This window comes from Arvicola amphibius, chromosome 2 (genome assembly GCF_903992535.2).
Source record: "Arvicola amphibius chromosome 2, mArvAmp1.2, whole genome shotgun sequence".
NCBI classification, from domain to species: Eukaryota; Metazoa; Chordata; class Mammalia; order Rodentia; family Cricetidae; genus Arvicola; species Arvicola amphibius.
Genome location: NC_052048.2, coordinates 188,091,694 through 188,103,738, shown reverse-complemented (window position 1 = coordinate 188,103,738; position 12,045 = coordinate 188,091,694). Strand labels below are relative to the sequence as shown.

At 44.4% G+C, this 12,045-nt stretch overlaps 1 protein-coding gene across 1 annotated transcript; it reads left to right on the top strand.

Annotated features, from left to right (window-relative positions):
• Positions 1 to 2,750: 2,750 nt before the first annotated feature.
• Positions 2,751 to 11,328, top strand: LOC119808494 (DBH-like monooxygenase protein 2). Its single transcript, XM_038321049.1, has 13 exons — positions 2,751 to 3,038; positions 4,174 to 4,320; positions 4,816 to 4,977; positions 5,224 to 5,307; positions 6,084 to 6,251; positions 6,440 to 6,542; positions 6,715 to 6,881; positions 7,706 to 7,797; positions 8,033 to 8,129; positions 8,266 to 8,325; positions 9,962 to 10,092; positions 10,713 to 10,830; positions 11,086 to 11,328. Exons 1-13 carry the CDS (start codon positions 2,751 to 2,753, stop codon positions 11,326 to 11,328), a joined length of 1,860 nt encoding a protein of 619 aa, XP_038176977.1.
• The last annotated feature ends 717 nt before the right edge of the window (positions 11,329 to 12,045 follow it).

The window sequence follows — 12,045 nt, the reverse complement described above, 5'->3', positions numbered from 1 at the left end:
ATCCAGCCATTTTGCTACCTGGTCTTTTCCCGTTTGTCTACCCTTTTTCTCCTCCCCTTCCCCTCTCTTGGCATGACCAGGCTCAGAGTCATGTTCACTCGGGACTCTCCCAGGTATCTCTGCTTCTGGCCATGTTCTCCCTCACATCTACAATAAAAATCATCTCCATATTTTGGGAATAGTCTTGCCTTCCTTTTTATTTCTTTTATAATTAAGCTTTGCCCCTCAAGTTTGATAACACTGTCACCCTTCATTTTTCTAGAGCATTTATTTTTGGAAGAATGAGTTCTTCAAGACTCTATAAATCTCTTTTAAAAAGCTGAATAGGCTCCCTGTGAGCTTTAAGATCCAGGAAGAAGAGGGTGTAGAAGAGATTCCTTGGGTCTGAAGTCGCTGGCTCCTAGCTCTTCCCAGAGAGCTATGTTTCTTGCCTAAGGACAGAATTCTAGCCAGCCAAGCAGACTCCAGGATAAGTGACCCTGTGCCCTTCTCAGTTTTCTGAGCTGTCTGTCCTAGCTTCCCACTGACCCCTCTTCAGCCTAATCCTCTAATGAGATTGGGATCAGAGTGTCTCCTACAAGCCTGTTATCTCCCTGGCTAACCTTCTTGCCTCCCAAGGTCAGTCCTTCCAGGGATCTGCCTTGTCCTCTCTTATCTAGCCCAGCTTTCTGTACTGAGCCAGATTAAGCCTTTTGCTTCCAGATCAGATGGCTGTCTCTTCCCAGCCTCTACAGGACCAGTGTTGGAGGTCATGACTGCCTCCTAGGGCCTTTTCTCCACCACCACTCCCAACTACATCTTAATCACTGCTCAAGTGCACACAACAGTAGCCAACAGCTTTAGCAGTATTTGAGCTCAATGGGCAATTGAAAGACTTTTCATGCACTTAGTAAAGATATACACAGCTCAGAGAGCATCTTCTCACCCTTCTTTGAACTGGACATCTATGTGTAAATGTGTGGCCTAAGACAATTCGGGGGTGTCCTAAGGGTACAAGTCTTCTCTGTCATCTAGTGAGGGTCAGGCAATGGGGGTCTGATGAAAAGATTTATCTCCCCCGTCAGTTGTGTCAGACACCAGGAGACAGTAAGTCTTGCACAGTGCAGGTGTCTGTTTTTCCCTGAGAAGAAATCAGCAAAGGACGCTAACATCCACCACTGTGACACAGGATCATGACAAAGCACTCAGGACTCTGCTGTTCTGCGAGTGTCCATGGCTCAAGGAGGTCATGGAAAACAGGACAAATGAGGCAGGTTTCCTTGATGTCTCTCCATTCACCTCCATTGCTAACAGGGTGTGTGGCCACACCCCGCTGGTGCTACTCCTCATGTTCCCACTTACTTATCTAAAAATTACATGTGTAATGATTGCTATGTCTCTTTAAGAGACAAGCCACGCCCATTCCCACCATCCGCTGAGGCAGGCTGATCTTCAGCTCCTGGCCTGAGCTCGCTCTCTTTTCTGTTTTCCTCTTGGAGAGGCAGCTTTGCTTCTGCCTCTCTCCCCACTTCTCCGCTTCTCCCCTTTTCTGTCTCTCCTCTCTCTCTCTCTCTCTCTTTCTCTCTCTGTCTCTCTCCTCTCTCCTCTGTCTCTCTCTCCTTTCTCCCCCCCCCTCTCTCTCTCCCTCTCTCTCTCTCTCTCTCTCTCTGATCTTCTCCTCTTCTCCCTTCTCCCTGAATAAATATTCAACCTCACTCTGCATGTCGTGTCTATCCATGTCTCTGTCTCTTGCCCGCCTGCCATATATCTCCCTGCCTGGGACCAGCCACTGCTCGGGGACTGACAGCCATCTCTGCCTGGGACTGGCTGCTCCCAGGGCCTGCTGCCTGCTGCCACATGGCCCGCTACTACCGATTGGAGACCTACAGCATGTCTGCTGCCTATTGCCACCGGGTATCCTGCAGCATTTTTAATTTTTCCATTACAATATGGACTGGAACTGTTATGTAATTAAGAGACCCAGGATTTCATTCTGCTCTATTATTCAAATATTCCCTTTGTGCTTTATGTGTTTTCTGTAATGCCAAGGCCCTTGAAAGTGCAGAAACTTGGCTAATCCTGGAGGGGAGAATAACTGAATTGTGATTTCTTTGAAAAGTAATTCATGTTTGTGGTACACAAGAGTAAAACACAAAGCATCCCACAGGCAAATTCATATCCATTTCTCTTCCTTTTCTTTCCCCCACTTCTTGCTCCTCTGTATGAACTGCTGAAAGACTGAAGTCACAGCTTTTCCCCCACTCCAAGACCTTCCTCTTGAACAGTAACAGAAAATCAAAACGATAAGCTTAAATTCTGCTTCTCCCATTCCACACATGGATACAATGGGGAAAAGCATAAAATTGCAGTAGGGGAGAGTGTAATTCAGAAGAATATTATTTCCTGAGGATATTAGTGTGATAGACTTGGAGGGATGGGGAAGAAGGGGCTGAGAACCTCATTGGCTCTACAGGTTCTCACTGGGCATGACCCTGCCATCTAGTTGGTATAGAAGACTGCATGACTGTAATGTCACATTAGGTCCCTGACCTAAGGTCAGACAATTCCACTCTGTGTCCTCTCTGGATACTTCTGACTCAGGTTATGTAAGCCGCACCACACTGTACACACTAGATAATCAGATCAGAAGAGGCCTAGCCTTTCCTTCCTCCATGGCACTGTGCCTGGCACAATAGAGATACAGAGATACATATAAATCCAGAGCTCTTCAGTGTCCATCTGCAGGAAAGATGTTTCGGGCCCTGGGAGCCATGGCCTGTGTTCTCCTCTTCAGGCTGTTCTTACTCTTGGTCCTGGCAGCCTTTTCCCAAGGCAAGCGCCTGGGCCCTACATCTCCGCTCCGTTATTCTAGGTTCCTAGACCCTTCCCATGCTGTTTTTCTGCGCTGGGACTTTGATTATGAGGCTGAGTTCATCACATTTGAGCTCCAAGTCCAAACAACTGGCTGGGTTGGCCTGGGCATCACAGATCGCTACACTTTTGTGGGAAGTGATCTGGTAGTTGGAGGAGTCCTTCCTGATGGCAATGTCTACTTTTCGGTAAGTCTAGGGATGAATAACTCCTGATGATAAATAAGTTCCTGTGTTGGGTTGAGGATGCTTCACGTCTGTAGTCTCCAGCTTCCACCCCAAAGATGAGCTCTTTCTGTGGCTTGAGGACAGCTATGTCTAGAAAAGAATTTCATTCTCCAAAACCTCCAAGCACACTGAATTCTGGCTGAATGTTTATCTCTCCTTACAAAGATGATCTGGCATTGTAATTTATGTCATGTTACCTGTTAAGACTTAAGAAAGAAGAAGTCTTATACTGTAAGAGTCTAATACCACTTGCCTGTTAAGTGCAGAGTAAACACAGGTCACTGGAGAAAATTCAGAGCTATTAGAGACAGTTTCTTTATCCAGTAAACTTTAGGCCCACTCAGGTGGTCCTCAGTATGAAATTGTCTAATAATAGCAATGACAGCCAGTGAAGCAATATCAGCATTGTTATGCTTCCAAATTCTCTTCATTTTAAGTCCCATAGCATCACTGAGGGATGAGGTGGATCGCTATAATCCAGCAGTTCTCAGCCTTGCTAAAGCTGCAACCCTTTAATACAGTTTCTCATCTCCCAACTTTAAAATTAGTCTAGTTGCTACTTCATAACTATAATTTTGCTAGTATTGCAAATGTTAATGTACATATCTGATATGTAGGATATCTGATATGTGACCTCAGTGGAAGGGTCATTCAGTGCCCACAGGTTAAGAACTGCTGCTATAATATGTTTTTCACAAATAAAGTAATAGCTCATTTGTCTGTCAAAACTCATATATCCTAAGCTCACAACCACTGTTCTGAACTATACTTACACAGGGTAGTGCCATCACAGTATGAGAAAATGTATAATGACAGTCTCATGAGAAAGGATGAATGGTACAGATCATTCAGAGAACAAGTTAGCCTCTGAAGGCTTCAATGAAGGATTATTCAAATTTATGAAGCTCAGATTTGAAGAGAGAATAGTAAAGCCGTGTGGTGAAACTCCAGCAGACATTGCTTTGTTCCCTCTGAAAGCACACCCATTTGTACAATGGAGGTAGCTGGCTTCTGCCATTTTAGCATACACCTGTTGTCCCAAAGCCTGAATGTTTAGGATCCTGGTTCTTACTTTTTAATGATCACTGGACCCTAGGACCAGCACCTTCTAGATGAAGACACTCTGGAACAGGATGGGAGCCAGGATGCCGAACTACTAAAGCTCACAGAAGATTCTGTCTCTACCACTATGCGCTTTTCCAGGCCCTTCCGATCCTGTGACCCACACGACCTTGACATTACGGTAATATGTGGAAAAGAAAAACTTATTTAGTCACAACCAGCTTCTCCAAAGAAGATACAGTCGCCTTAGTCCATGCAGTCAGTCACAAATTCATGAGACTATTATCCTTTAGACTTCCTGGGTACTGTCCAATTGTATCAACTCTTGAAGAACCCAATCATTAATTGACATGGTCCCACCCAATGACTAAGTGCCCATTCTCATCTCCCTGTCAAAGGACTCTAACCAATTCCATTGAACATCAGAGTTTTGATTTTAAATTTAGTTCAGCCCTCTTATTCTGCAGGTGTAAAATTGCCATACAAGAAAAATAGGAAGGGGTCAAGCATGACAAATGAGTTAACCTCAGTCAGAGGTAGAACTAAAGCCAAATTAATCTTGTCTCAAGTTATTCCTATTCCACTGTGTAGACAAGTGGCACATATAGAACCCTGGATATAGGTTATATGCAAGGTGCTTTGAGTACCAAGTACTCACTGCTCACGGTACCCATAGAGTGACACCATGAGGGTCCTGGCTGCCTATGGCCTAGATGACATACCGAAGATGAATCGGGAGCGTACTTTTGTCAAGTCAATCTTCTTGCTGCAAATGCTACAATATGATGACCAAGATGCCCCTGAAGACACCATCATCCATGACTTGACCATCAGTAATGTAAGACCCCACCACCACACTGCCCATCTGCCTCCACTGTTTCCCTCTCCCTGCTCATTCCAGACCCCTCATCTTGGACCCAATACCCTCACATTCCTAAGAGTAACTTACCCTGAGTCCTCCTTGGCCCTGTGAGGAGGACCCATCTAGCCCTAAGATGAACCCTGCTCCCTAGCCTGTCCACTCCCCTGCTTTGGGGGGAATCCTCACTTCCATTCCTCTGGACTTTTGTTCACCTTTACCCAGTTCCTCATTCCAGAGGATGACACCACATATGCCTGCTCCTTTCTTCCGCTCCCCATCGTCAGCAAGAAGCATCACATCTACAAGGTATGTGAGACAAACGGTGAAGTCTACCAAAGCAGGGAAGGGCCTGGAACAAAGTGATGGGCCTGTCAGAGTCTGGAGATTCAAAAAGTTGCCATGAGGAAATAACAGAGAAGAATATGTGGAGCAGAGCCAGGTGGAGTTTGGTAGGGTGGGGAGTCGTATAATTTTCTGGGCCAAAACTAGAAGCACCAGCACTATTTTATTCATGCGGCGGACATTCTGATGGAGGATAGTTAGATAGTAAGTTTTTGAAAAGAACAATTTCAAGTCCCATCGTGACCCAGAACTGTTAGCTTTTAGCAATGGAGTGGTCAGAGCAAGGAAGGGATGTGACCATGCACAATCAGAAAGTAGGAAAATTCGAGCCAGAGTGAATTCAGTCATCTAGTTTGCCTTTGAATATTTTTAACTTAAGTCAAGTCCAAAAATATAATTTTCTAAGTTCCAGGGTATAGGGGGTCATTTTCAAAGAAAATAATTCAAAGGATATGGCTACATATATGCAAATTGTAAATTGACTGAGGTCACTAAAGAAAGCCAGAACCCTTGGAACGCCACTGGTGACTTAGCACTGTGAGCTGTGCTCCCAAGATATAGATTTAAAGAGACAGGAGTTGAGAGAAGAGTCTAATACAGTTTTGGGGAGAGAAACAGATAAGAAGAAAAAACTCAGAGAAGCAGAGAACAGCATAGCCTTTGGCAGTAGGGGAGGAATACAGAGAATAAGAATTTGACAGAAAATCTTGACTATCGTCCACCCTCCCTTCTCTGTTCAGTTTGAGCCCTTGCTGGTGGAGCGCAATGAGACAATGGTTCATCACATCCTCGTGTATGCATGCGGCAATGCTAGTGTGCTCCCCACGGGCATCGGTGAATGCTATGGCTCGGACCCTGCCTTCTCCCTCTGCTCCCATGTCATCGCAGGCTGGGCTGTTGGGGGCCTTGTGAGTCCTGAAACAGGGGCATTTTGTGACAAAGGGTGCATGCTATTAGGCAATGGGCTAACAGAAGACCTGGGGGCATAGACGTTCTGAAAGAAAGCTTAGAAAACCAGAGAAGAGCCAAAGGTTGGATCCAAGCATCTTCTCTCTGGCCTTTCTCATATCACCGCCATGTTTTCCTTTCTCCACAGAGTTATCAGTTTCCAGATGATGTTGGTGTCTCTATTGGAACCCCCTTGGACCCTCAGTGGATTCGACTGGAGGTTCACTACAGCAATTTTCAGAACCTCCCTGGTGCGTATCCAAAGGACTTCTGGGAGGGTAGCTGGTGAAGTCAACCGAGTCTTCTGGATATGGGGGATATGTGGCATACATTCTGGATCCTCTTAGTCACAGCCTGTTCCAGCTTTCCTGAACATTGTGACCCACTCCACCTTCTGAGGAGAATATTTCTTTCTACTCTCAGGTATACGTGATACCTCAGGGATTCGGCTGTACTACACCTCACACCTTCGCAAATATGACATGGGAGTCCTGGAGCTGGGCATCTCAGTTTTCCCGATTCACTTTATCCCCCCGGGAGCTGAGGCTTTCTTGTCCTATGGGCTATGCAAGACAGAGAAGTTTGAAGAGGTAAAGCTGAGAGACAGGCATTCCTGCGGTTTCTTGTTCTCCATCAGAGCACTGGTCTAAATCCCTAAACTCACAAGCCTGAGCCACCAATTTAAAGAATGATTGGAGCCTGGTGCTCAGAAATATGACAAACCCAAATTATACAAGAGAGGAATGAGTCAGGGCATTCGGGGCAGTAAGGACAGGATGGTTCGAGGGAAATAACAGAGTGAGCGGGAACACATAGAAAAGGGGTGGGCAGAACACAACGGTCAGAAGGCAGGGGAAAGGACTAGAAATGCTGTCTTCTGGGCATGGCCAAACCAATGCAGCCATGACTTTAGAGCAGCAGTGGCAGCCTGCAGTGAGCAAACTCAAGACTGGTCCCATCAGCTGTCAGATTTATGGGATCCTACCTTCTCCTGCTAAGCTACTGACTTCTGATGGGTCATAAGAGAAAGACAGTCATTGGGTTTTCGCTGCAGATTTCAGCAGACCCTACAGATAGTTCCAAACCCATGGTCTCACAGGTGACCCTGGATAAATTCAATGAGTACTCCAAAAGGAAAAAAAAAATTAATGTGAATCTGACGAGGGGGCTTGCAGGGAAGAAGGTGGGTAATAAGGTTAGCAAGGAGATTTAGAGTGGGAAAGACAGTTATCAGAATACACTTCATACGTGAAACCGTCGAAGAATAAACTCAATAAAATTTAAAGGCGAAAAATTAAGATAGCAACTCTTAATCGGAACAAGAAGAAGATGCTATCAAGAGTCAAGGGAAGAGAAAAAAAAAGCTGGAGGTCAGAGTTCTTGACCAATCAGGTGTACCTTCTCCTTGTTCCAGATGAATGGGGCCCCAGTATCTGACATATACGTATATAGCTACCTGATTCACACCCACTTAGCTGGCCGCTCCCTGCAAGCTGTACAATACAGGTAACAGAAAAACTAAAACCTTTCTCTTCTGTGTATGGGAGTGGTTTCAGATTGTGCATAGTATTCTGTCTGGTTGAGAATGAGAAGCTAAAATAGAGATGAGTGGAAGAGAGAACTTTTATGTTTACTTCATGGTCGTTTGCATTCACTGAACGAACCCACATACTGCAACTTTATTGGTCAGACCCTCCCTGCTTCATCTTCTCACCACTGTCTTTCTGCTCCTCTCTCCTAGAAATGGAACCCAACTCCAAATAATATGTAAAGATTATTCATATGACTTCAATCTGCAAGAGACTCGAGACTTACCTCAGCCTGCAGTGATTAAGCCGGTGGGAACCTAAGAGGGGGCAATGGCTGCAGTGAGGGAGAGAGCAGGATCATAGCTCACTGTTAAGCCAGAAAACTCTAGGGTTGTACCAGTCCCTCTTTGGCTTACTCTCAACTCTCATGTTTCCCTGTGAATAGGGGGATGAGCTGCTGATCGAATGTAACTACCAGACTCTGGATCGTGACTCCATGACTTTTGTAAGTGTCTTTCTCCCCAGTACTGTCATTGACTGTGGCCCTATGAGAGAGCTGCATCCTGGCTTTAACTATCTGATAACTCTGATTGTTAGAGCCTATGTCTTCCTCTCTTCTGTGAGATTTTTCGTGTTCTTACATTTCCATGCAACCAAAATTGAGACTTCCTACACTCTTCTGTCAGTGACCCACTAAGACCATAAGAGGATCTGTTAAGGCATCTCTGTCTCATTTCAGCCAGGAAGGTGCCAACACCATTAATGAACTTGACCATTACTGCCCTGAGTTTAATGTCAGCATAACCATTTAGCAGTTTTATGATCTAGACAAAGCATCAAAATCATGTTTACATTCTAAATTCATAAAGAAAGAATAATAATACTAGCTCATAAAATTGTTGTGATATGCTGGATAGTGGTGGTGCACCCTTTTAATCCCAGCACTTGGAAGGTAGAGGCAGGTGGATCTCTGTGAGTTCAAGGCCAGCCTGGTCTACAGAGTGAGTTCCAGGATAAGAAAACCAAGGCCACATAGGATAACCCTCTCTTGGAAAAAACAGATCAAAAAATATTATTGTGATAACTGCTTAACATATATAGAAGAATGGGATCATTGTGTCTCTTGTAGTAGGTAGATGCTTACTTAGAACTCACTATTGTTACTCTGATTGCAAGGAAACCCAACAATTTCATATAGGGACGAATTCAATGCTTCAGAAACAATTGCATGCTTTTAAGGAAGGAAATACAGCCATAAACATAATTGTAAAACAAGGTAGAAGACATCAGAATGGTAAAAATGGGGATAAGAGTTTAGGAATATTTCAAGGAACATAAGATATCAATAAGTGGGTCCTGCTCTAGGCACATAGTGATGTGGATCCTAGAGAAGGATAGAAATGAGAAAGCCATCCATCAACAAGGAATGCAGGACGTGTGCATGAAGAATGATGAGCTTGCATGGATGTTAAGGAATGAGGGCAGACACATGAAGTAACTGAATGAGGTTGAGGGATTTGAGGCAGCCAAGAGTTCTTAAAGCATCTTACGGAAGATGCTTCCTGCCTACAAGTCTCAGACAGCAGGGTCGAACTGTCAAATTATATTGGCATGTCAGTAATAGAAGGGAATAATAGGCTGGGATTTGTTATATGTAATTAACTAATTTGTCATCAAATAGATAATAAGATCTTCAAAAAGATAATAAGAGGCCACTGGAGTTCATTGAGTAGGGTGATAAGAGGGTACAAGATACATATTACATTATATTATAAACAAATGATATGACGCTGGACAGAAAGAGATTGCAATACAGGCAGGTGGGTGACTGACACTAAGTGCAAAGCAGGCAATGTACCCCAAACCAGGGTGGCAGGGAGAAGGGGGGAGTTAGCAGTGGAAATGTAGAGAATAAGGAAGATACATGGAATAACTTTTTGAGAAGTAATATCAGTATTTGTTCAATGACTGGAAAGAAAACAAAGCATAGGAAGAGATGTGGCAGGTCATATTGAGCTGAACTCTATTTTGAGAAGAGGAAAAGGTCTCTGGAATAGTGACAACCTTTACAATTTGTTACATGCCTATTCCTTCTCTACATGCTTTTATATACTTGTCTCTCCCTCTCTCGCTTTTTCCAGGGAGGTCCCAGCACCATTAATGAGATGTGCCTCGTCTTCTTCTTCTACTATCCCAGAATTAACATCTCCAGTTGCCTGGGATACCCTGACATTATCTATGTGACCAATGAGCTGGGAGAAGAAGCCTCAGAGTGAGTCGTTCTAGAATCTGAAACCCTCAAGTGTGGGACATGGTCTCAGGACATGGCCTAATCATCTCCTTCAGTTCTCACTCTTGCTCCTTCCTGTGTTAGCTCAAAAAGCTCTGACCACAGGAGTTTTGTGCGAGAATTTCTATGTCAGTAAAGGCACAGGAAAGAGGAGCAGATGACAAATGACCCTGGAAAGTCAGATAGCATACGCACAAATTTCTCTTTCCTGCTGCACTAGAACACTAGTTTACAGTCATGTTCAAACTTTTAAGTAAGTACTCACTCTTATAAGACTCTAATAAGAAGCAGAAAAAAACCCTTCTTAACAGACACACTATAACTTCAAGGCAATTGCAAGTTCTCTGAAGGCAACCCATTGACCTTCCAGACCCTGTGACACCCACATGAAGATCCACATCCTTAAATAAAGAACAACCTCTTTTTCGATGCCCTTAGTTCTCTCTGATATGTTGCTCTTGCCAAACTCATTAAGCATGTCGGCTTAGCTGCACAATCTTCCATGTAGTTTTTGCCAGTGTGTTCTCAACCTGCTTTGTCAGAGGGGCATTTCATCGATGATTACTCCCATGTCCCTGTTCTAATAACTCTTGCATCTACAGGAATCCCATGGAGAACCTGATGGTCCTGAATAATGTTGAATGGACACCAGAGAACATTAAGAAAGCAGAGAAAGCTTGCAAGGAGTCCCAGCAGACAGTGCTGATCAAGACTATTGATGTGCGTGTCACAGAAGACACTGCTCTGCAAGGTTGGGGGGATGGGACTGGGCAAGACAAAGGATGGCTGGAGCAAATGGCAATAATAGGCACTGGAGAAGGGAGTCAGAGGAAGCAGAAAGGCAAGCTGTTGTTGCCCTGCATTGTAGGTGTAGTTGGAGCCTCTCAGCTCGTAGGACAGGAATGATAAAGTTTCAAGGAAAGGAGAAAAGGAAGGAATTTTTCTGAACTTGCTCATTTGTCCCATCTTCTGCAGGAAGAAGTAGAAAATACAACAGGTTGGATTCCTGATATTATCCCAACTCTTCGAGGGCCATGCTTAGAGTCCTCTGGAGGCAAAGTGGAACCTCAGGACAAGACCCCTGCAGGCTTCAGGGCTGCACCAATGGCCCTCTCTGGCTCCAATACTGCCACCCTGAGGCACCTGCCCCTGGTTCTTATCTTGTTCCTGCAGGGTACACTCTCAGGGCTCCTTGCCATGCTGCAAACTGGAGTATGATTCTGTCTCCTCATGCCACCTACTCTCCTATCATGAACTACAGAAACAATCTCCTGATATGACCCCTCTAAATGACATTTGTCTGTGCCATTCTTCATAAGCCAAGCTATGACACTGCAGGCTCTCGAATTTTGTCCACAACTCACTTTTCAAGTTATTCTTAAAGCTTCACAGCCATTGATACAATCGCAGGTTTTCTGAGAAATTCTGCCTCCAGAACAGTCTGAATGTTAGATGATGGACCCACTCTCTAAGAGTTTTAGGGCCCTGCTTCCTCTCAAATTGATGCTCTGAGTGGGAAGGGACTTGAGTGCAGAGGGAAAGCATTGTAAAGCCCGTGGCACATGCATGGCCCTTGAGAAAGCTATCACTTCTCTTTTCTAATGATATTTTGTGTCCTGTTCTTTCAGAGGCAATGTGAGTATGCTAGAAGTATACTAGAGAAGAAAGGGCAATTTTTCATAAAGGAAGGGGCTCTGTGTACACAAGAAGGAATTTTGAAGTATTACATTAAATAGAATTCAACTTCCTTCCTTTGGCAGTCTCTTTTGTTTGAATTTTTGGTCCATGAGAAACAATTTGGAAGCCTCTTGAATTGCCAGGTTAAAGCATCAGGAAGTTGTGGTTGCCCCAAATACAACTCCTTTATTGTTTATCCTTCCACATGTTATATTGTCACATATAAGTCATTCAGTGTGAAGATCCTATTTGGGAAGG

What these genes read in the sequence shown, in the direction of transcription:
- LOC119808494 (XM_038321049.1), top strand. Translation starts at nt 2,751, where the DNA reads ATGGCCTGTGTTCTCCTCTTCAGGCTGTTCTTACTCTTGGTCCTGGCA. An exon ending in GCTGGGCTGTTGGGGGCCTT is followed by an intron (nt 6,252 to 6,439) that starts GTGAGTCCTGAA and finishes CTTTCTCCACAG; the next exon opens with AGTTATCAGTTTCCAGATGA. An exon ending in AGCCTGCAGTGATTAAGCCG is followed by an intron (nt 8,130 to 8,265) that starts GTGGGAACCTAA and finishes CCCTGTGAATAG; the next exon opens with GGGGATGAGCTGCTGATCGA.